Source organism: Lissotriton vulgaris, chromosome 1_2 (genome assembly GCF_964263255.1).
Source record: "Lissotriton vulgaris chromosome 1_2, aLisVul1.2, whole genome shotgun sequence".
In the NCBI taxonomy this organism is placed as follows: domain Eukaryota; kingdom Metazoa; phylum Chordata; class Amphibia; order Caudata; family Salamandridae; genus Lissotriton; species Lissotriton vulgaris.
Genome location: NC_141686.1, coordinates 35,022,241 through 35,044,752, shown reverse-complemented (window position 1 = coordinate 35,044,752; position 22,512 = coordinate 35,022,241). Strand labels below are relative to the sequence as shown.

Below are 22,512 nucleotides of genomic sequence, written 5' to 3'. Positions count from 1 at the left end.
GCGGAACAGGGGAGGGGGCGGAGAGGGGACATGCACGCGCCCGTGACTTTTAAGGTCAATGCGCATGCGCATAAGCTTAATGCGCATGCGCATTGACCTTAAAACTCACGGGCACTGCAAGGAATCGCCACGATTCCTTGCAGTGCAGATAAAGTGTGGATAACTCGTAATAGTCTCGCTTTGCTCGATGCGCATGCGCATCGGCAACAGGCGAGACCTAAAAACTGGGGGGGGGTCTCTCAAAGGGCCGTGGCCGTGATAATTAAGGGCGTGGCTTAAAACACATAAATTCGAAATATCGACTTAGCATTATGTGCCACCTGACTGGTATTTTGCTGCTTCCTTCTGTCTTTGCATCGAGATATACATAATACAACAAGTAACATTACACCTACCACAAGCCAAGACTATTGGCTTTTTCAATAGGTGTTAGTTGCATAAGGTAAGTAAGCAACAACAATGGCATCTTTATATAAAATAGTTAAAATGCTTCAGTTCGGAAAAGATGAGACTGAAAGAACTGTTTGAGTCCCTTTAAAGATACATCAAAAGCAGTGAAGGGAAGTACTGCTGCCAAGGTAAGATTATATTTTTTTCACTCAGACGCTGAGAGTAAGGATAGAGAGCCCTAAAGGGACCTGTCTCAGCACCTGCTTATTAGAACTGCTGGCAACTGAAGCATCCTCAAATCATCAAGAATCATCTCATCTTGAGAAGTCATCAACTGCTCATCCTCTGATTATCAGTAACAATCACATCTTGTGGCGTCATCAGATACTCATTTTCAAGTCATCCTCAGGTCATCAGGCTCACTTTTCTAAGCTCTGCTGATGACCTCAAGATCTTGATGATGTCTGATGATGTCAAAATGACTTCTAGAGTAGTTGGAGGATCATTCAATCACTCTGGGATGGCTTCTAAAGTAATCCTGTTTGACCTGGGGGGGCTTCTGCATCAGGAATGAGCTAAGGAAGGTATTATATTAATGAGCTAGTGTAGGCTAAACTCCCGGGCCTCCGCAATAGGCATTAAAGCACTGCATTATGCTGGATTGCAGAAGACGCTGTCCCTCGGGCCGGGCAGATTCCCTTTTATGATACAGGTTGCCCAAAGTAACTACACTCCTGGAGGAGATGTCCGTTTTGTTTAACTTCCTGATCAAGAGCTCTTGTGTCTGTCAGTGCGAGCGAGGCAGCGGCCGGCCCGGGTGAAGGTCCTTGAATGTAACCGGTAATGCGCCTCTTTGCCGGTCCCGGAAACGCTCCCAGAAGCAAAATGTGTCGAATTCGTAGCACCACTGAATGTGACGCTGCAAAAATGAATGGTCAGTCCACTTGGAAAAATCACGTCTTCGAACGTCTGGTTCACGTTTAGCATTCCATCCCTCACTTTTTAGGTCTCGCCTGGAAATCGCATCCGAAGGATGCGTCCAGGTTGGAGACTTATAGCTAGCTGACACAGGGGAATGAAGGACAAGAAACTGTCACGAGCTTCTCTCCGGCTGGATTCAGCTGCGTGCACGCGCACCCACACTCACGCATGCGCACATCACAGCCACACGCATACACAGCACTCACGCATGCGCACATACACATGCATACACAGGCACACCCCCCGTCGCCGCCGCACCTACACGCATACACAGGGACCCCTCCACACACACCAGCCCCTCTCCTCCCGGCTCCACTCACCGGTGTCTGGCGGGCGCTCCCCGGGTCTCCAGGCTCCTTCCCTTCCTCCGCAGCTGCAGGCTCTACCCACATCACGGGGGCCCGCTGCTGGACAGAAGGCTTCTCTGTGGCCGGGCGGCGGTAGCGCTCGGCGGGACTCTCTCCACATGGGAGCCCCGCCTCCTCAGTGCGCCCGCTTCGCCCCGCGGGTCTTCACCCGGTCCCCCATCTCGGGACCGGGACTTTAAGGGAAACAGTATCCAGGGCTACTTCCTGGTCACGGGAGCCCCGGGGCCGCAATGCTCACGCCACTTCCTGCTGCCGGCTCCTCTTCCTGGTTGCACGTCAGGTCCCGGGCCAGCAGCCAATCAGAGCGCGGCCCGGGAATGACGTCACAGAGGTGTCCCGCAGTACCGCCCCCGGCCTGCCTGACTTCCTGGTCGCAGGAGAATTCTACTGCTGAACTGGGTGTTATAACGCAGTCTCCACATGTAACTGTCTGCAAAGGTAATGCAACACTTTTCAGTTCTCAATTACTTTATTCAGGCACTGAAGTGGGGAAAAAATGTAATTAGATTAAGTTGGCAGCCCTAAAAGATGTACTTGTTCTTTAGATTTACGTGATTCGTTCACGTCTATTACACAGCTTTTCATTTTATGTAACGTAGTCTTTCCTATGGAGACCTACAACCGGAACCTGGGGCTCGAATCAGGAGTTAGGGGAAGAATTAGTCTGGTGTACACCGGAAGTCGCTTGTTTGAGAGCGGCGATCTAAACTCAGTGCATTGAAAGAAGGTTTACGGGCAGCCTCGGAAGCGAATTGATCGGGACGGGTGGTGGAGCCCTTCGGACGCGTAGAATGTTTTCCGGGCTGCAGGACCTGGGTGTAGCTAACGGAGACGATCTTAAAGACACCCTATCCAATTGCACAGAGCCGCTCAAGACCATCAAGCAGTTTCAGGTACGGGACTTCGGGATAGCGGACATCCAAGTGTATTAACCAGCGTGTGAAGTCGTTGTGTACACTGGTGACTGGACAGCTGATAGTAAATTTGCTACCTTTAGTTTTAGATGCTCTTTTGGGAATGAGAACTGAAGGTATACAGAATCACTTTTTAAGCGAAGTTGTGAACATTGTATTATTTGTAAACTGGCACATGTTCTGCTTGTTAATTATTGGGTTTCAATTGTTAATTCTAATTGTTGCCAACACCGCTCTCTAAAATGTAAACATCCGGAAATGGTAACCACCTATGCTATATAGCCGTGTGCGCTGCTAGTCTTTTTGCATCCCCCAATATTTTCAGTAATGAGGCCAAAATCGCATGTATGAATCTTCTTCCATTTATTTAGTCCCTAAAGCACGCCTCAGAAGGCAGTGTGCATTTAAAATAGAGAACATCTGTTGAATTGCAGTTCATATCGGTAGTGCCACGAATTGATATCATATTTGTAGCAGAATTTCACAGTACAATAATTTGCCGGATTAAACACTGGATTCCGAGATAATAGGGTTGCACGTAGGCCACTGGTATGAATCTCAGCATAGCCGATTCAACCATTCCCCCTTGTGAGGTTGATAAAAGTAGTATCATTCAGTTGAATAGTAATCACAGTGTAATTGTGAGAGAAAAGGATACTTGCACTCTGTAAGAATGATCAGGTCATCAAAATGTTAAGTAGCGTTCTATTTCCTGAGGAGGGTATTGGGGAGGTTTGTGTTGCTGAAGAGTTTCTACTTTTGCGATTGTTGGTTTGCGTTTGTCCCCTTCAAAGCCTGCATTATTAGCACCCCCCTCAATGTTAATTACCCAGCACCACTTACACCGACCCCCCACTCTACTCCCAAACCCCCTACACTCCATGTTGTTTATTTTTGCGCGTGTACGTGCCGCTCCTCAGATCCGTCCTTTACACAGCGTATCCCATGCGTGTCCAAAAAACACAACCCGAAAAATGGCCCGCTCCCGTGGGACCTCTGGGACAGCAAGACAAAGCAGCAGCTGTTTGGCAACACGTCTCACCCCAAAACAGCAACTGTGATGTGACTTGTAGGAAGGTGGCTACCTGACTATGGTTACCCCAGATTTTTTGCCTTGTGTTTAGCTGGTTTTCGACTTAGTTGGCCTGGTTCCCTGCTAATCAGGGCCCCAGGCTATCTGCTCTCTCTGTAAAATGGATTCCATGTACCCTAGGTGCATAACTAGATTGGCTTGGGTCACCTTATCAGCCCCTGTACAGAGCACTATAGGTGCCCAGGGCATAGGTGCATCCAAGGCCTACCAGGGGCTGCAGCATATCTTTTGCCACCCCTGGCTGGCTATCTAAAATTGACACAACTGGCTGATCACTCAGCTGGGGCAAGTGGGTGTAATCACCCCTTGCTTAGATATAGTATACCTATATCTAAACCTATATCTGGACACATATATAGCCTGTAAGCCACTCCTATGGAAGGCCTCATCAATCCTGGAGGCAGAGTGCGTGGTTTTATGTGAGATGGTGCTCTGGCGTGAGCTGAGCCTGTCTGCAGCTGTCGGGAACAACTCCCTAAGCTGATCCGGGATAATGCCATACCATATACTCTTAAGCGCATTATAATCCTCGCGGTTATATAGCAACTTTGGTTTGGCTTTATCAAAACATGTCGTGTAAGGTGTCATACGAATTGGAATACTATCCCCTCGCCAGTTCTGGCGACGGGGATAGCATTCCACCCTTCTAGAGGGAGAAGACATGTTACTTTACTGAAACGCGGTTGATTTAAAATGAGCCTCAGATCCACAAAATGGATGCCCCTGCCACAGACACGGGTCTGACCTCCTGCTGCTGACCGAAACCCGGCAGAGGAGGCCTGGACAAAGAGTTTCCTGTCACAGGGCGGTGTCAAACCACCCCAGACAGGAGATAGTGGATTGGAGTAGGGAGGTTTCAATGAAACCAGACACTGCCTGGGGAGCACAAGGCTGCCCCTTGCAGGATCCGGCCAAACCGGTTCTGGGGCCTCCCAGCCCCTGTCCCAGCGCGGCCAGGATCAAAGGAGAGGGGTGTAACCACCCCCTTCCTGGGTCCCACCCATAGGAGGGGACCTAGCAGGATGTCCAACCCCCTAGATTCGAATAAGAGGGGGAGCAGTCCCAACGGACCTGAGATCATCCTGAAGAAACATAAGAAACGAAATCTGGACCCTTCGACTTTCTACACGACGTGAGAAGACTGAAGAATCTCCCTTGTGGTCAAGGAGTGACCACCCTGTGCAAACAGGCACCATCCAGCCCTCGACCCTTGCTTTGTTGCAGTTCCCGCCGGAACTCGAGCGACAGAGATCGACGAGATCAAGCTTGCCTGCCTTCTACCTGCCCGATCCACAGTCCCTGCAGAGCTGAGACCCGTGGAGGCGACCGGAAGCGTGGGGCACGCCATCTTGAAAAGGCCACGAGACGCTGACCGTGCGGCCCACGAGTGACCCTCGAAGCTGTACACCGGGGTTTGAGAAGCCCCAGCCCCGAGCTCCACTTGCACCAAAGCTCACCCCTCCACACTCGCTGAGTGCTGCGTGGGGCCCTTCTGCTTGTGTGCGCTCGACGCGTTGGCCCGGTCACTTGCCAGCTGGCTTGTGGCCCCTGTGCCGACGAACTTCGACATACGACTTGCTTTTCTGGTTGCTCCAGATCTGCACCAGCTCCTGTGAAAAGGAGCACCCACTCTGACCCTCCTGGTTCGAGTGATAAGCAATCTCCCGGTTCCGCGTGGATTGCTTTTGCCAAGTGCTGTTTGCTACAATCTTCAAGCCGACGGTGCTGACGGCGAGAGCCTACGTGGGACAGATCGTGACCTGCTCCTGGACGTCGCAGATGCCCCAGAGCCCACGTGACAGCGGAGAGAAGCCTATCGACAACCGCCTGATTGCGCCCGACATTGCCTGGTTCCGTCCTGGTTCCACCCTGGTCACTGCTGAGTGACCCAGACTCTGTCCCCTCTGCTTTCAGGTACTTTTCTACATCGATCCACCCTTGGATCGCACCGGACACTTCTGCTTCACAGCGCCTGCAGCTGCAACAGCTCCAAGCACCCAGAACCTGCGTGACAGAACCCGACGCCACTTCGACCCTGTGCACCCACGGCCTGTGGGTGAGGTAACTTTGCAACGCCGGTGTCTTTACACTGGTACACACCTCTAGGGTCTGTGTCTAAAGTTTTGTGTTCCTAGGTTCAGCGGAAGTATCTTTTTATTCACTTTAACTGACTTTTACGCACCATTGACAGTGCATTGGTGCGCGCTGCACTTTCCGTGCTGCATCCGTCTCCTGTGGGCTACTCCCGACTTCTTCATTGCTTGTCCTGACTGCTCCCAGCGAATCTCTAGGCCCTAGGCCTAACCATTGTTCGTAAAGTGTTACTTATACCACTTTTTTGATATATGGTCTGAGTGGCCCCCCGCCCTCAGCCATAATTGTGCCAACTTTCTATGTGTAACAGTGCTTTTGATTTAACGCTTGTGCCCCTTTCCTCATAAAGAGTACTGGGGAGTAATTTAGTAATAAATACATATATTTTTATAATATATACTTGTGTGGTGTCCTTTCATTTGATTACAGGATTGTATGTGGTAAAACAAGCTCGCTTAACACGACCTCTTAAGTTAAGCCTTTAAGGCTGCTTAGTCCATGCTACCCCTAGGATAGCTTGTCTACAAGGTTGACTTACAACCTGACATCTTTGGGGTTTGTTTGGACTGATAACCAGTGGTTCCAGAATTGGAAACACTACCTATCAGGCCAACTTCTCACATTGGTGTGCAGCGGTGCGGATTTGAGCTTGCTGTTTGTTTTACCATTGCAATCTTTATCAAATTGAAAGATCACATCAAGTACCTCTAGGTACATATAAATCAAAAGCTTAACATATTAAGTTCTACTGAACTTAGTAGTTGTAGATTAAAGGGATTAGCACACCCTGACTACAACTCACTAGCAAGGTACAGTAGGAAACCACTTAGTGTAGGTAAGTGCACCACTTACACCTCACTAGCAGTCATGTCTGATACAGGTAGAGCCTCAGGCTCTGCTCCTGTAGAAGTTGATCCTATAGGGACAACATCCAGATATGACAACCTTAGCCACAAAGACCTGAGTGCCTTGTGCACAGCCAGGGGGCTAAAAAAGGGCAGAGGCCCTACCATTCCTTCCCTAATAGCTCTCCTAGAAAAGGATGACCTAGACAAGGCGATTCAGACTCCCTTAGAAACAGAGGAAGGGATAAACTCCCCTGAGAATGAGGATCTTCAAGATGATGTAGTGGAGGAGGAAGAAGAAGAGGAAGGCTCTGATGTAGATGAGCCTGAAGATCAGGATCAGGTGGGAAACCAGGTACAGGTTGCCAGGCTTAACCAGGCCAACTTGGACCTACATGGGAATGGAGGGGGCCAGCACCACTCCAGATCTCATAACCAAATTCTCCCAGGTAATAGAAGGGAGAGATCTCTGTCAAGGGATTCTCACCTTTCTAGTGCCTCAAGAGAATCTCAAAGAGGAATGACTTCCTCCCAGAGAAAAGAGCATAGGGCCAGGATGAGGGCTGTCCAACTCCAAATAGAAAGGGAAGAGGTAGCCTTGGCTCAAGCTAAACTTGCTTTAGCAAGAGAGAAAAAATTGTGTGGCTTAGATGCCACTGGTGGCAGCAAAATTCCTAAAGAGAAACCCAGGTCCTATGATAGTAGAAACCTGACAAAGATTGTGCCCCCCTATCAGGAAGGGGATGACATCCACAAATGGATGACTGCTCTGGAGAGAGCCTGCATGGTACAGCAGGTTCCTGAGGAACAGTGGGCAGCAATCTTATGGTACTCCTTTTCAGAGAAAGGGAGGGATAGGCTCCTCACTGTCAGACATGAGGATGCCAGCAATTACAAAGTCCTGAAGAGTGTTCTGATAGATGGGTTTGGCTTAACCACTGAACAGTACAGGTTAAAGTTCAGAGATACCCAGAAGACACAGACTCAGGACTGGACTGATTTTGTTGATTGTGCAACTAAGGCTCTGGAGGGTTGGCTGAATGGCAGCAAAGTACATGACTTCACAGGATTGTATAATTTGATTATGAGGGAGCAGATCCTTAGTAATTGTCAGAACCAGCTCTTACACCAGCACCTGGTGGACTCAGATTTGACCTCTCCCCAAGAATTGGGAAAGAGGGCAGATAAGTGGGTCAGAACCAGGATTAGGCCTAAGAATCAGGACAATAACCAGAAGAAGGAGTCTACCAAGCCTCAAGATAAGGGTGGGGATAAAAGTAAAGAAAACACTTCCCCAGGGCCCCAAAACTCCAAGAAGGGGGGTGGGTCCCAAGACACTTCTTCAACAGAGAAAAAGCCTTATTGCCATGCCTGTAAACAGGTTGGGCATTACAAAACAGACAGCTGTTGTCCCAAGAATGGCAATAAAGAAAACATACCTCCAAAGCCAGCTCCAACACCTCCTGTTACTGTCAGCAGTAATCCCCCAGGAAGTGGGAGCACACCCAGGAATCTGGGTGGGTTTACTTTTGGAGCCCAAGGGGACCCTGGCCTATCCAGGTCTCCATCCCAAAATAATCTTGTCTATGAGACTGGCATGGGGTTTGCCAACTTCTCTGTTTGCCCAAATACCTTGAGCAAATATAGACAGGAACCCATCATCAATGGTTTGAAAGTTGAAGCTTTTAGAGACACAGGGGCTAGCATCACCATGGTGGCTGACTGTATAGTCCCCTCTAAGCAACTTTTACCAGGTGCCACATACCAGGTAACAAACATTGATGGTATCCAAACAAATCATCCCATGGCAGTAGTAAGTCTCAGCTGGGGAGGTGTCATTGGCCCAAAGAGAGTGGCAGTGTCACCAAACTTGCCTGTAGACTGTCTACTGGGTAATGATTTGGAAATCTCAGCCTGGGCTGAGGTTGAACAGGAAATCCATTCTAGAATGGTAAATTCCAATGGAAAGGTTAGTGGGGCTGTACTGGCTATAGCCCCAATTCAAGATGTCCTTCCTGAAAAGGTTGGTAGGGCTGAGCAACTCTCTGCCCCATCTTTACCAGAAACTCTTCCAAACAAGAATAGCAAAGCTGTTATGATAACAGCAGAAACCCAAACTGAGTCTCCTCCTGAAAAGGTTGGTGGGGCTGTGATGGCCACAGCCCAAACTCAAACAGATATGTGTGTTGTGAAGCCTGAAATGATGGATCACTCCACCCAAACTGAGAGCATGGAGGAGGAAGAGAAATCTCCCCCTCACCAGACAGTAGGACAGGATCAGCCTCCTCAGGGAACTGATCTTACCCCTGATGAAGGAACTGCCCCAGAGGTTGTTAGGCCTGGCCTGACAGAGCCTCTGATGGCAGTGGACCCTTCTCAGGTGGGATCCAGTCTGGAGCAGGTAACCTGCCCCTCTCTACCTTGCCTTAGTCAGCCCAGGGCTGCAGAGGACAAGAAGGACAGTGAGACCCAGAGGGCCCCCTGTCAAATACAGCACCCCCATCAACAGATTAGGGGCACCAAAACTAGTAGGCCTAGTAAGGTGAAAACTTTAAAAACTCCTGAGGGAGCCCCCTTAAAAACAGTTAGGGACCTCCCACAGATGGATTCTGTTGGGCACAGCCAAACCTGGGACCCAAAGGGCCCAAACCTGAACTGTCCCTCCAGCAAGCCAACCAGAGGGACCCAGCCTCCAGCTTTAGGTAGCCAGAGGTTGACCCTGAGAGCTCAGTGCAACTCAGTTGAAGAAAGAAAGGCACATATGGTGGAAGATAATTGGAGGAAGTTGAGCCCAAAAATAGTGGAGCCTCACTTCAATACTCCATATCCAAACCAGCCTTTAACTTTGCATAAACACACCCAAGGTAGTGATTCCCTATGGTGGAGACCCTCTAATACCCCTAGGGTGAGGGACTGCTTAGTGGACCATGAGACAGGGGGTACCCATGCTAGTGCAGGTACTTCCTTATATGGCCACTCAGGCAATAAAGGCTTACCTGGCCAAGGATAGCCTTATCTCCTTTCGTTTGGGGGGGGGTTATGTAGGAAGGTGGCTACCTGACTATGGTTACCCCAGATTTTTTGCCTTGTGTTTAGCTGGTTTTCGACTTAGTTGGCCTGGTTCCCTGCTAATCAGGGCCCCAGGCTATCTGCTCTCTCTGTAAAATGGATTCCATGTACCCTAGGTGCATAACTAGATTGGCTTGGGTCACCTTATCAGCCCCTGTACAGAGCACTATAGGTGCCCAGGGCATAGGTGCATCCAAGGCCTACCAGGGGCTGCAGCATATCTTTTGCCACCCCTGGCTGGCTATCTAAAATTGACACAACTGGCTGATCACTCAGCTGGGGCAAGTGGGTGTAATCACCCCTTGCTTAGATATAGTATACCTATATCTAAACCTATGTCTGGACACATATATAGCCTGTAAGCCACTCCTATGGAAGGCCTCATCAATCCTGGAGGCAGAGTGCGTGGTTTTATGTGAGATGGTGCTCTGGCGTGAGCTGAGCCTGTCTGCAGCTGTCGGGAACAACTCCCTAAGCTGATCCGGGATAATGCCATACCATATACTCTTAAGCGCATTATAATCCTCGCGGTTATATAGCAACTTTGGTTTGGCTTTATCAAAACATGTCGTGTAAGGTGTCATACGAATTGGAATACTATCCCCTCGCCAGTTCTGGCGACGGGGATAGCATTCCACCCTTCTAGAGGGAGAAGACATGTTACTTTACTGAAACGCGGTTGATTTAAAATGAGCCTCAGATCCACAAAATGGATGCCCCTGCCACAGACACGGGTCTGACCTCCTGCTGCTGACCGAAACCCGGCAGAGGAGGCCTGGACAAAGAGTTTCCTGTCACAGGGCGGTGTCAAACCACCCCAGACAGGAGATAGTGGATTGGAGTAGGGAGGTTTCAATGAAACCAGACACTGCCTGGGGAGCACAAGGCTGCCCCTTGCAGGATCCGGCCAAACCGGTTCTGGGGCCTCCCAGCCCCTGTCCCAGCGCGGCCAGGATCAAAGGAGAGGGGTGTAACCACCCCCTTCCTGGGTCCCACCCATAGGAGGGGACCTAGCAGGATGTCCAACCCCCTAGATTCGAATAAGAGGGGGAGCAGTCCCAACGGACCTGAGATCATCCTGAAGAAACATAAGAAACGAAATCTGGACCCTTCGACTTTCTACACGACGTGAGAAGACTGAAGAATCTCCCTTGTGGTCAAGGAGTGACCACCCTGTGCAAACAGGCACCATCCAGCCCTCGACCCTTGCTTTGTTGCAGTTCCCGCCGGAACTCGAGCGACAGAGATCGACGAGATCAAGCTTGCCTGCCTTCTACCTGCCCGATCCACAGTCCCTGCAGAGCTGAGACCCGTGGAGGCGACCGGAAGCGTGGGGCACGCCATCTTGAAAAGGCCACGAGACGCTGACCGTGCGGCCCACGAGTGACCCTCGAAGCTGTACACCGGGGTTTGAGAAGCCCCAGCCCCGAGCTCCACTTGCACCAAAGCTCACCTCTCCACACTCGCTGAGTGCTGCGTGGGGCCCTTCTGCTTGTGTGCGCTCGACGCGTTGGCCCGGTCACTTGCCAGCTGGCTTGTGGCCCCTGTGCCGACGAACTTCGACATACGACTTGCTTTTCTGGTTGCTCCAGATCTGCACCAGCTCCTGTGAAAAGGAGCACCCACTCTGACCCTCCTGGTTCGAGTGATAAGCAATCTCCCGGTTCCGCGTGGATTGCTTTTGCCAAGTGCTGTTTGCTACAATCTTCAAGCCGACGGTGCTGACGGCGAGAGCCTACGTGGGACAGATCGTGACCTGCTCCTGGACGTCGCAGATGCCCCAGAGCCCACGTGACAGCGGAGAGAAGCCTATCGACAACCGCCTGATTGCGCCCGACATTGCCTGGTTCCGTCCTGGTTCCACCCTGGTCACTGCTGAGTGACCCAGACTCTGTCCCCTCTGCTTTCAGGTACTTTTCTACATCGATCCACCCTTGGATCGCACCGGACACTTCTGCTTCACAGCGCCTGCAGCTGCAACAGCTCCAAGCACCCAGAACCTGCGTGACAGAACCCGACGCCACTTCGACCCTGTGCACCCACGGCCTGTGGGTGAGGTAACTTTGCAACGCCGGTGTCTTTACACTGGTACACACCTCTAGGGTCTGTGTCTAAAGTTTTGTGTTCCTAGGTTCAGCGGAAGTATCTTTTTATTCACTTTAACTGACTTTTACGCACCATTGACAGTGCATTGGTGCGCGCTGCACTTTCCGTGCTGCATCCGTCTCCTGTGGGCTACTCCCGACTTCTTCATTGCTTGTCCTGACTGCTCCCAGCGAATCTCTAGGCCCTAGGCCTAACCATTGTTCGTAAAGTGTTACTTATACCACTTTTTTGATATATGGTCTGAGTGGCCCCCCGCCCTCAGCCATAATTGTGCCAACTTTCTATGTGTAACAGTGCTTTTGATTTAACGCTTGTGCCCCTTTCCTCATAAAGAGTACTGGGGAGTAATTTAGTAATAAATACATATATTTTTATAATATATACTTGTGTGGTGTCCTTTCATTTGATTACAGGATTGTATGTGGTAAAACAAGCTCGCTTAACACGACCTCTTAAGTTAAGCCTTTAAGGCTGCTTAGTCCATGCTACCACTAGGATAGCTTGTCTACAAGGTTGACTTACAACCTGACATCTTTGGGGTTTGTTTGGACTGATAACCAGTGGTTCCAGAATTGGAAACACTACCTATCAGGCCAACTTCTCACATGACTGCATTCCACTGAATATGCAGATCTCATTCTGTGGCGGGGAAACAAAAGGTTCGGCTTCCCAGAAGGCTGTGACAGCCACGGCATCGATGTGGGCAAGAAATGCCAGGCTTTTGACATGCCACGTGGGGAACGGAAATATTCTAAAGTGTTGTATTCATCGCTTTATAATATACTGAATCGATAGTATGAGCCGGCACTATATCACTTAAAATCGCATTATATCATAATAGAAATGTGAGTGCAGAGTGACAGTGAGTGCAGAGTGACAGTGAGTGCAGAGTGCGTGCAGAAACAGTGAGTGCAGAGTGCGTGCAGAGTGACAGTGAGTGCAGAGTGACAGTGAGTGCAGAGTGACAGTGAGTGCAGAGTGAGTGCAGAGTGACAGTGAGTGCAGAGTGAGTGCAGAGTGACAGTGAGTGCAGAGTGACAGTGAGTGCAGAGTGACAGTGAGTGCAGAGTGAGTGCAGAGTGACAGTGAGTGCAGAGTGCATGCAGAGTGACAGTGAGTGCAGAGTGACAGTGAGTGCAGAGTGAGTGCAGAGTGACAGTGACTGCAGTGAATGCAGAGTGACAGTGAGTGCACAGTGAGTGGAGAGTGACAGTGAGTGCAGAGTGACAGTGAGTGCAGAGTGAAATTGAGGGCAGAAACAGTGAGTGCAGAGTGCGTGCAGAGTGACAGTGAGTGCAGAGTGCGTGCAGAGTGACAGTGAGTGCAGAGTGCGTGCAGAGTGACAGTGAGTGCAGAGTGAGTGCAGAGTGAGTGCAGAGTGAGTGCAGAGTGAGTGCGGAGTGACAGTGAGTGCGGAGTGACAGTGAGTGCAGAGTGACAGTGAGTGCAAAGTGACAGTGAGTGCAGAGTGCGTGCAGAGTGAGTGCAGAGTGAGTGCAGAGTGAGTGCAGAGTGACAGTGAGTGCAGAGTGACAGTGAGTGCAGAGAGACAGTGAGTGCAGAGAGACAGTGAGTGCAGAGTGACAGTAAGTGCAGAGTGACAGTGAGTACAGAGTGACAGTGAGTGCAGAGTGACAGTGAGTGCAGAGTGACAGTGAGTGCAGAGTGCGTGCAGAAACAGTGAGTGCAGAGTGACAGTGAGTGCAGAGTGCGTGCAGAAACAGTGAGTGCAGAGTGCGTGCAGAGTGACAGTGAGTGCAGGGTGAGTGCAGAGTGACAGTGAGTGCAGAGTGAGTGCAGAGTGACAGTGAGTGCAGAGTGACAGTGAGTGCAGGGTGAGTGCAGAGTGACAGTGAGTGCAGAGTGAGTGCAGAGTGACAGTGAGTGCAGAGTGACAGTGAGTGCAGAGTGAGTGAGTGCAGAGTGACAGTGAGTGCAGAGTGACAGTGAGTGCAGAGTGACAGTGAGTGCAGAGTGAGTGCAGAGTGACAGTGAGTGCAGAGTGCGTGCAGAGTGACAGTGAGTGCAGAGTGCGTGCAGAGTGACAGTGCGTGCAGAGTGGCAGTGAGTGCAGAGTGACAGTGAGTGCAGAGTGACAGTGAGTGCAGAGTGACAGTGAGTGCAGAATGAGTGCAGAGTGACAGTGAGTGCAGAGTGACAGTGAGTGCAGAGTGACAGTGAGTGCAGAGTGACAGTGAGTGCAAAGTGACAGTGAGTGCAGAGTGGGGAGAGCAAATGTTGTTGAATGGCTAAATTACATCAAAACGTTCCTTAATGAAATAGACCGTTCACTCTATTACAATGATCCGCTTTCCATGGCAAATATTTCTAGAAAAGACCTGAAGACACTATGTATGGAATTCCTCAGAAATAGAAGACAGCTTGATGAATCGAATAAAAATACTGTCACTTCTCATCAATTAATTTTAATAAGCGACAAATTACAGCCATACTTAAGTTTATATATGTGTAATTTTGATAGACTACTTTTAACACGTTTTAGAGCTAACATTGTTTTTAGATTATTTACTTTCCCTGTAATGAATACATGGTCCAAAGAACTCCCTTTATGTCCCTGTGATGAAATATCTATGCAATCGAATATACATGTTCTATTTTTTTGTAAATTCTATACGCTGCCTCGTAGAAAACTGATTGTCCCCATTTTAAAGGAAATGAATGTGAACAGATGTCGCCTAGCATATTTAGTACTGCAAAAAATGGACAATGTTTTTACTGTGGCTTCATTAATTGAGTATTTTAAACTGGTTTTTAAATTCAGGAAGTCGCTTCGCTTGAATGAACTGTAATAGTGTAAACACTATGTATTGTTTTTAATATCCTCCTACATTGATGTAATACTGTGCAATGTAAATGAAATATGATTGCTGTTGCTTTTATGGTTATACCTTTTTAGCCGAATAAAGTACTTTTTGACTTTTGAGTGCAGAGTGCGTGCAGAGTGCGTGCAGAGTGCCAGTGAGTGCAGAGTGCGTGCAGAGTGACAGTGAGTGCAGAGTGACAGTGAGTACAGTCACTCAGCACCACCACATTATCACTCAGAACCACCACAGCATCACTCAGAACCACCACAGCACCACTCAGCACCACCACAGCATCACTCAGCACCACCACAGCACCACCACAGCACCACCATTAGCACCACTCAGCACCACCACAGCATCACTCAGCATCACCACAGCCCCATTCAGCACCACCACAGCATCACTCAGCACCACCACAGCACAAATATGTTCTCTCAATGTTTCAAGCTTTATTACAAATGTCACAAAAAGATGTTAATATTTCACTTCTGTTCTTGGATTTCGTTACAATAAAATACACTGAACATAATCTTCACAAAAGTTATTTACAAAAGTTTAAGCTATTGCCATTATAAATTACAATCACTTTTATTAAGTATTAAAAAAAATTAAAAGCCATTGTTATTTGTAATATCAATACATCTAAGTCACGTAAATACAAATGTTGCATTACAAATGCTATAGGTGTCACATTTGCGAAAGTTATAACTATTGGCATTGTAAATGACAAAGCTATTAATTTAGCTATTTTCAAAACCAACACATAAATAAAAATATTGTCATTTACAAGACCAATAGCTCAAACTTTCATAATGCGAGACCTATTGCATTGCAAATGCTTGTTTATTTATAGATAGCGCTAGCCCGTAGGTATCAGAGCGCTTTACATACACAAAGGAAAAGAAAGATTGCATAACCTGGTACTTTCCTTCAGATGAGATGTGGGTGAGCAGGTCGGCCAGATCTGCCTCTTTTGGGTTTGGGCCAATAATGGAAGTTAAAGCACCATCAGGGGTATTGTGTATGTCAGATATCTGAAGTGAAGTTGCTCTGGCTCTGAGGGACAAACACCCCCATTTGAGATCCTTTCCAAGTTCCACACGTTATTGCTGTTTTTTTTGTGCTTGTTATGGCAGAGTTTAAAAGTGCTTCGCCATCGAGAAGCCAGACACATTACTCCGAGCCATCACGCCTCTGTGTCCGAGTGGCAGCATTTCTAGGTTTGCAGCTGCGGGTACAATAGGATGAATTTCCCATTGATCAACTCACTTTCCCTTCTCCCGTCCTCTCTCGGTAACAGATGCAGTGGTGACTATTTTTTTTGTGTGTGTGTCTTTTATGGAACGCATGTAATCCTAAATCCTTATGTTTTGCAACTGGTTCTTATGTAAAGCGCTCTGACACCTTCGGGTAAAGTTCGCGCTATATAAAATCGCATTAAATAAATAAAAAAAATAAAGTGACAGCATATTTGCATGAGATGTAAGCGGGTAGGTGTACGGTTGCCAGGGTCCACGCCCTGGCTGTACTGAGTCGGAGAGTTTAGAGCCAAGACTGCAGGAAAAACACACTAAAAAGCTTTTTTTTCTCGTTCCCTTTTTTGGCGCCATGTACTATTTCCGATCATCTGCCCAGTTTAAGCGCGCAAATTCTAGTTGAGTATGTACAAGCCCCCTCTACGTCACCCCGCCCCGCCCCACCCATATCTGCAGGGACATGAACATTGTGGTACAGTGTGATAATGGCCGTCAGTGGGACAGGGAAGATATGCAGAAGGTTAAAGTGGGCGCCAAAAGGACTGCTTACGAAACTTATTCAGAACAGCCAATGTCTGAATACCGTCAAACCCGCCTTTTTCGCGCCTACTTGTAGGCGCCACATTTATTCTGAATTACAAAGGGCGCCATCACCGAAATCCCCGCCACCGACCCTGCTTAAAATGGTAGAGAGGACCGTAATTTCTACGCTGAGCACCATCATGCATACCTAACTAAGGGGCTTTGTTTTATCCCCAGGATCGCGGCTCATTTCTACTTCAAAGCAAACACCCGACCTGCTCACGGAGGTCGAGATGTCTCATTGACCGAGTGTTGCACACCAGACCTGCTGTTTCACGGATAGCAAGGAGACCACCTTTTGGTGCTTGGCATTCTGGGCACCAAACAGCGCCGCACAGTGCTGTCACCCCATCATATAGCCATGTTTCCAGTTTGCTAATGTGTAACATTACAGCATTTTAAGTGCACTTAAAAGAGACGACTTTCTTGTGCTTTTTCTGCGGCTCTTTGATTGAGGGTAGGGGTAAATGTATTGTTATAATGTATTGTTACTATGTATTTTTATGATGATTTTTAATTGTCGAAATAAAAACTAACTGAACTGAACTGACTCTATCACACAAAATCAAAAAACAATGAAGCTTCTTTAATACGGATATGTTAATAAATTGACCCATTTTGATAACTAGACCTGGGCAACATGTTAATAAAGCAGAGTAGTTTCGGTAATTTCTTGTTACTTTTGTGACTCGAAATCGCAGAAAAGTGCCCAATTATGCCCGCTGGCCTAATTAGAGTAAATGGGGCACAAAGGCCCACTGCAAGAGCACAGGAAGAGAGTGTGCAAGCGTCCCACAGTATAAGCATGCTTCCAATGGGCACCTGGTGTAGAGTTCACACCCTGGTAAAGCTGCTGAGCTGGAAACCCATGGACTAAGAAGGTTTTCAGCTCGGGTGGAAGCTTTGCAATGTCCTAATCCATTGCATGTTTTTGTGTTCTCCCTAGGGTATGCAGCACAGTCGCTGATGCCCTTATCTGCGCACTCGCCATGCGTGGATGTGGCCATAGGTAGCTCATGGAAGCACTGGCACTTGGAATACTGGGCTACATAGGTCACACAGGCAAGGATTTGTGATACAGTGAAGAAGCGTTATTGAGGGAATGAATAGTTTTCAAACATGATGTGTAACATGGTACATGTTTAGGGTGACCAGAATGTTAAAGTAAAAAACCGGGACATTTCCCAAAAATAGAAGAAGGACTACAACTTTACTTCAACCCAGCGCACAGAATCACAGTGCTCCTTAACCGAGAATTACAGAAGAGGCAGTAAGAACATACATGAAATGACATTTTTAAAGCCAATTACATGCCTGTTAATAAAAAAAAGCTGCTAACCCTGCTTTGCAAAACATAAAAAGATACCTCCCACCGTTTTCAGCCTACTCTCTCTAACAAGCATTTACAATGCAACGGTTTCGCCTTCGGAAAAGTTTGAGCCATTGGCATTCTAAATGGCAAACTTTTTATTTATGTGTTGGTTTTGAAAACAGATAAATAAATGGCATTCTCATTTACAATGCCAATACACACACCCACACAAGAGCCCCCCACACACACACACACACAAGAGCCCCCCACACACACCACACAAGAGCCCCCCCCACACACACACAAGAGCCCCCCCCACACACCACACAAGAGCCCCCCACACACACCACACAAGAGCCCCCCACACACACCACACAAGAGCCCCCCACACACACCACACAAGAGCCCCCCACACACACACGCAAGAGCCCCCCACACACACGCAAGAGCCCCCCACACACACGCAAGAGCCCCCCACACACACACGCAAGAGCCCCTCACACACATACGCAAGAGCCCCCACACACACGCAAGAGCCCCCCCCACACACACACGCAAAGAGCCCCACACACGCGCAAAGAGCCCCAAACACACGCAAAGAGCCCCACACACACGCAAAGAGCCCCACACACACGCAAAGAGCCACACACACACGCAAAGAGCCCCACACACATGCAAAGAGCCCCACAATTAAGAGTGGAACTACGGATAGATAGATTTTTTTTTTTTTTAAACGAGATAGAAAATTACTTTCATATGTAAACCTAAGGAGGCATGCAAGACTACTCCCCGGTGACCTACGGTTATACTAACGCCCTGTATATAGAGTCTAAGAAAGGCTAACAAATCAAAGAAGCTGTCTGAAGGAGAACATTTTTTAAAGAAGCAATAAAGCTAAGGATAGAAACATGGTAAATGTTGACTCCATGGCAGGCATGTGGTATTGAAAATAGGTAGGGCAAAGTGTAAAATAATTTGACATGGCAAACATTATCTGCCCTAAATTTATCATACGTAATAAAAAGTAAATCATTAAATACCTGAAGGAAAAACTACACCAGTGTAAAAAAAAATATTTAGATAACAGAAAGCAAGGTTCCAAGTAAACCATCACTAAATGGGTGAACCTATGTGGCACAAATCAAATAAAATTGTTTCAGGAGCACCATTACATATCTCCTTGGCATCCCTTTTATGTACAACTCCCTTAAACATGTATCTACTCCATACATTTAATCACCTTATTATCTACTTAGACTCCTTTGAAACCTCAACCCTCCTGTCTGTTTATCGAAAGCAAAGGTTAAATGGAGGGCAAGGGAATCTACTTTCACTTGCTAGATAGACCTACATCTAATTTGACAAATAGCAGTAGCAAAACGTGGACATTATATTTTGTAGACTCTGGGGGGAGTTAATATCATTGAGGTCATACCAGAGAAAGATCTCCATGTTCAGCACAATTATTTTGGCATTATGGTACCCTCCCTCAAAGGTACTCATCTGCTCCTTGTGCCAGCTCCGATTCTCTTGATCTAACCACGAATGTTTGACAACCCAACTACCTTCACAAAGTAATCACAGCACCAGATAGGTCCTTCTCCTCAACTACTACCTAAGCATCCCTGACATACTTACTGTTATTTTCTTCAGCTTCGTTCTCTGTTCTCATCGGAGATGTTTTAAGGCTGCCTTTTTCTTTAGTCCCTTTAGCGGACTTTTACATAAGTCCATTGACTACCAAAGGATTCTCCACAGGACGGCCTTACTTATATATCCCTCTGTTCTTGCAACCGCTGTAAAATCTTTTCCACTCTTCAAGACCACCGAATCTGTTTCCAGGCTCCTCTACCAACTTCATCATATTCGACGAAAATGTCTCATCGTCAGAGCGCCTCCGAAACTATTCACCTCCTTCTCTTGTGGCACCAATGCTTTATGTCTAGCTCAAGCCCAGCCCACTGCCCTCTGCTCCCCCGTCTCCTCATTTACAATGACCTCTCTTAACCTCCCAAAATGTACATTTCAGTTCACTTCACCTAATCGCCCACCCCTTCCCTCGCACTGTACACCATCAGCTGGCCACTTTTTCTCCATGCTACATTTACACCTTCCCCTGGTGAACTGACGGCCCCACTCCCGCCCCCATCGCCCCACCCTTTTAGAGGTTATCCTAAGCTCTTGGTTATCCTGGACCCTTTCTCCCCTCCATCTATCGCCCCATAGCACCATCACACCCTCCGCCCCATGTGACCTCTCACCTCCTCTTCGCTCTCGCTCCTGAAGCACAGACAGGCCGCGCGTTTCTTGTAGCCGTCCCCATCGTAGGTGCGCGTCTGGTTGGACTTCAGCTTCATCATTCTCTAGCGGCGGGGCACAGGCTGGTGTGAACGTGGAGTCCAAGGGAACACGGGCAGGGCGTTCTAGGGGCGCGGGTTTAAAGAGAAAGGGCCGACAGCAAAGGCAGGAAGGCGGACTGGGGACGAGTAGGCCGTTATAAACAGGACAGGGAGGATGGGTATGGAGCTCCAGGGGCTGAATGGGGCGGTTACAGAAGCAGGCACAAGGTCGGGAAAGGTGGCAACCAAAACAAAAATAAAAATGGGACAGACGCCGGCACTAGATTGGGGTGTGGGGGTCGTAAACCACGTAGAAGGGCAGGGCTGCGATGATTAACGGACGAGGGCAGATTCAGGCCTGGCGCAATGAATGCCGTAATAAGGGTGACAGGTCAGAGGGAGCACGAAGTAGTAACAGGTTAAGGGGGTTTACTGTAGGCAGGGACGGTCCAGTGGGTGGCGACAGGCCGAGGGAGGGGGTAGGAGCAGCCGGGGGAGCACTGGGACCGGACAGGTGGTAGTACCTCACTGGAGCCCCACGGGGAGGCCTGAAGGCCCCGGGGGCGCTAGGTCAGGCTCGGCCCTCCTTGCTGCTCTCTCTCCGGCTTTACCGCTCTTAACGCTGCCTAAGCCGCCGCCTGGTCTCCTCCGCCCGTTCCTCCTCGCTCAAACCCGCCATCTTGGGTCGCGCTACGTAAAACACGCATATGCGGCGAGCCCGCCTCACCAGATACTCCTGGGACTCCTTGTTTACTGATCACGCTCAGCCTCGCAGCCCCGGTGGATTTAGGCGCACCGCGCCTCACAGAGCACACTCGCTCCTTGCCCCGGCCGGTCCCAGCAGCCCTCCGCCCGCTCTCGTTTCCTCGGGGAGCGGCGGAGGACTAGCGCTGCGTTCCAAGCAGGGACAGGCAGGCCAGGGGCAGGGGGCACTCACGGCGCTCCCTCGGCGAGGTCGCGTCGGTCTTCCCCGGCTTCGTCACTCCCACGCAGCTTCCTACCAAGCAGGGCGCCGAGGACCAATCCGGTCGCGGCGTTCACGCCAAGCCTCCACACACGCCCGGGAGTCAGCCAATGACAGCGCGGCTCCCGGGACCTGCCCCTGGATGATGCTGAGCCGGCAGCCAATCAGTGCGCGGCCTCGGCGTTGACGCGGCGGCGCTGGGCCAATCCCAGCGCGGCGTTACTGGAGGGGCTCGTCTTGCTGGGCCAATAGGAGCGCGGCGGCTTCGATCTTTGCTGCTGCAGCTCCTGGTCACGAACGGCCGCTTTGGAGGGTGTTTCTGGCCCCGGGCCGCGACGGTGATTTGGCGGCAATAGATTTTCGGGGCCCCAGGTCGCGGTTAGACCGTTTCTAACCAGCAGATCAACAGGGGGGATCCTGGGCGCAGGGAAACACCGCGGGCCTCGTTTCACCCCTGAATCTGTGCCAGCAGCAAGCACGGCCCGGCCGGACCAGACACGGGGGCGTTCCCGGCGTCGCGTGACGTCGGCAAAAGCCAAAGAATCTCGGGAACGCCCCCGTGTCTGGTCCGGCTTTGACGGACGCCTCTCTGTTCCAATGGCTAGCCTCCATTTATGGAGCTAGCCAATGAAGCAGAGAGGCGTGTTCAAGTCACCCATACTAGAAACTACAGATTTCTCTGGAGGAGGAGCCTAACGGCTCCGCCCCCCAGCGAAACCTAAAAAGCGGGATATGTGCTTAATTTCCCGCAATCTGCCGGGACAGCTGGTGAAAAAAAACAGGACTGTCCGGGCAAATGCGGGACGCCTGGTCACCCTATACATGTTATGATCACAGCTCAGTTCATGCAAGTAAATAAGCTGCCACCAACCTCACACAATGGATCACCCACAGCGCCGACGAACTAGCACCCTTGAAAAACCATCAAATCAAGTAAAGTAGCAAAAAAGCCCCCTGGTTCAACGATGACCTTAAGACATCCAAAAAGTCCTGTCGTACCCTAGAGAAAGCCTGGAGAAGAAACCCAACCACTGACAACCTGACCACCTTCAAGAACGCCACCCGCAAACACCACCATCTGATCCGATCCACCAAGAAATCAGCATTCAAGGATCGACTTGACAACAACGCCCACAACAGAAAGGAACTATTCAACATCGTCAAAGAATTTACCAACCCCACCGCCGGCACCAACGGCATCACCCCATCCGAAGACCTCTGCGACTCCCTAGCCTCTTTCTTCCACAACAAAATCGCCGACATACATAACAGCTTTGAAAACTAGTCCGGAGACCAGTCCACTCCACCAACCCCCGAACCAAATCCCCCCTCTAACAACCTTTGAGCCTGGGACCCAATCACCACTGAAGACAC

The 22,512-nt window shown here is 49.4% G+C and overlaps 1 protein-coding gene across 1 annotated transcript in view; it reads right to left on the bottom strand.

Moving 5' to 3' along the window:
- LOC147733878 (uncharacterized) overlaps positions 1-20,195 on the bottom strand; it is a 32,145-nt gene extending 11,950 nt beyond the window's left edge. The window contains exon 1 of the mRNA XM_086952457.1: positions 20,097-20,195. Coding sequence (XP_086808583.1) covers positions 20,097-20,195 — 99 coding nt within the window. The remainder of the gene's footprint in view (positions 1-20,096) is intronic.
- Between the last annotated feature and the right edge of the window lie 2,317 nt (positions 20,196-22,512).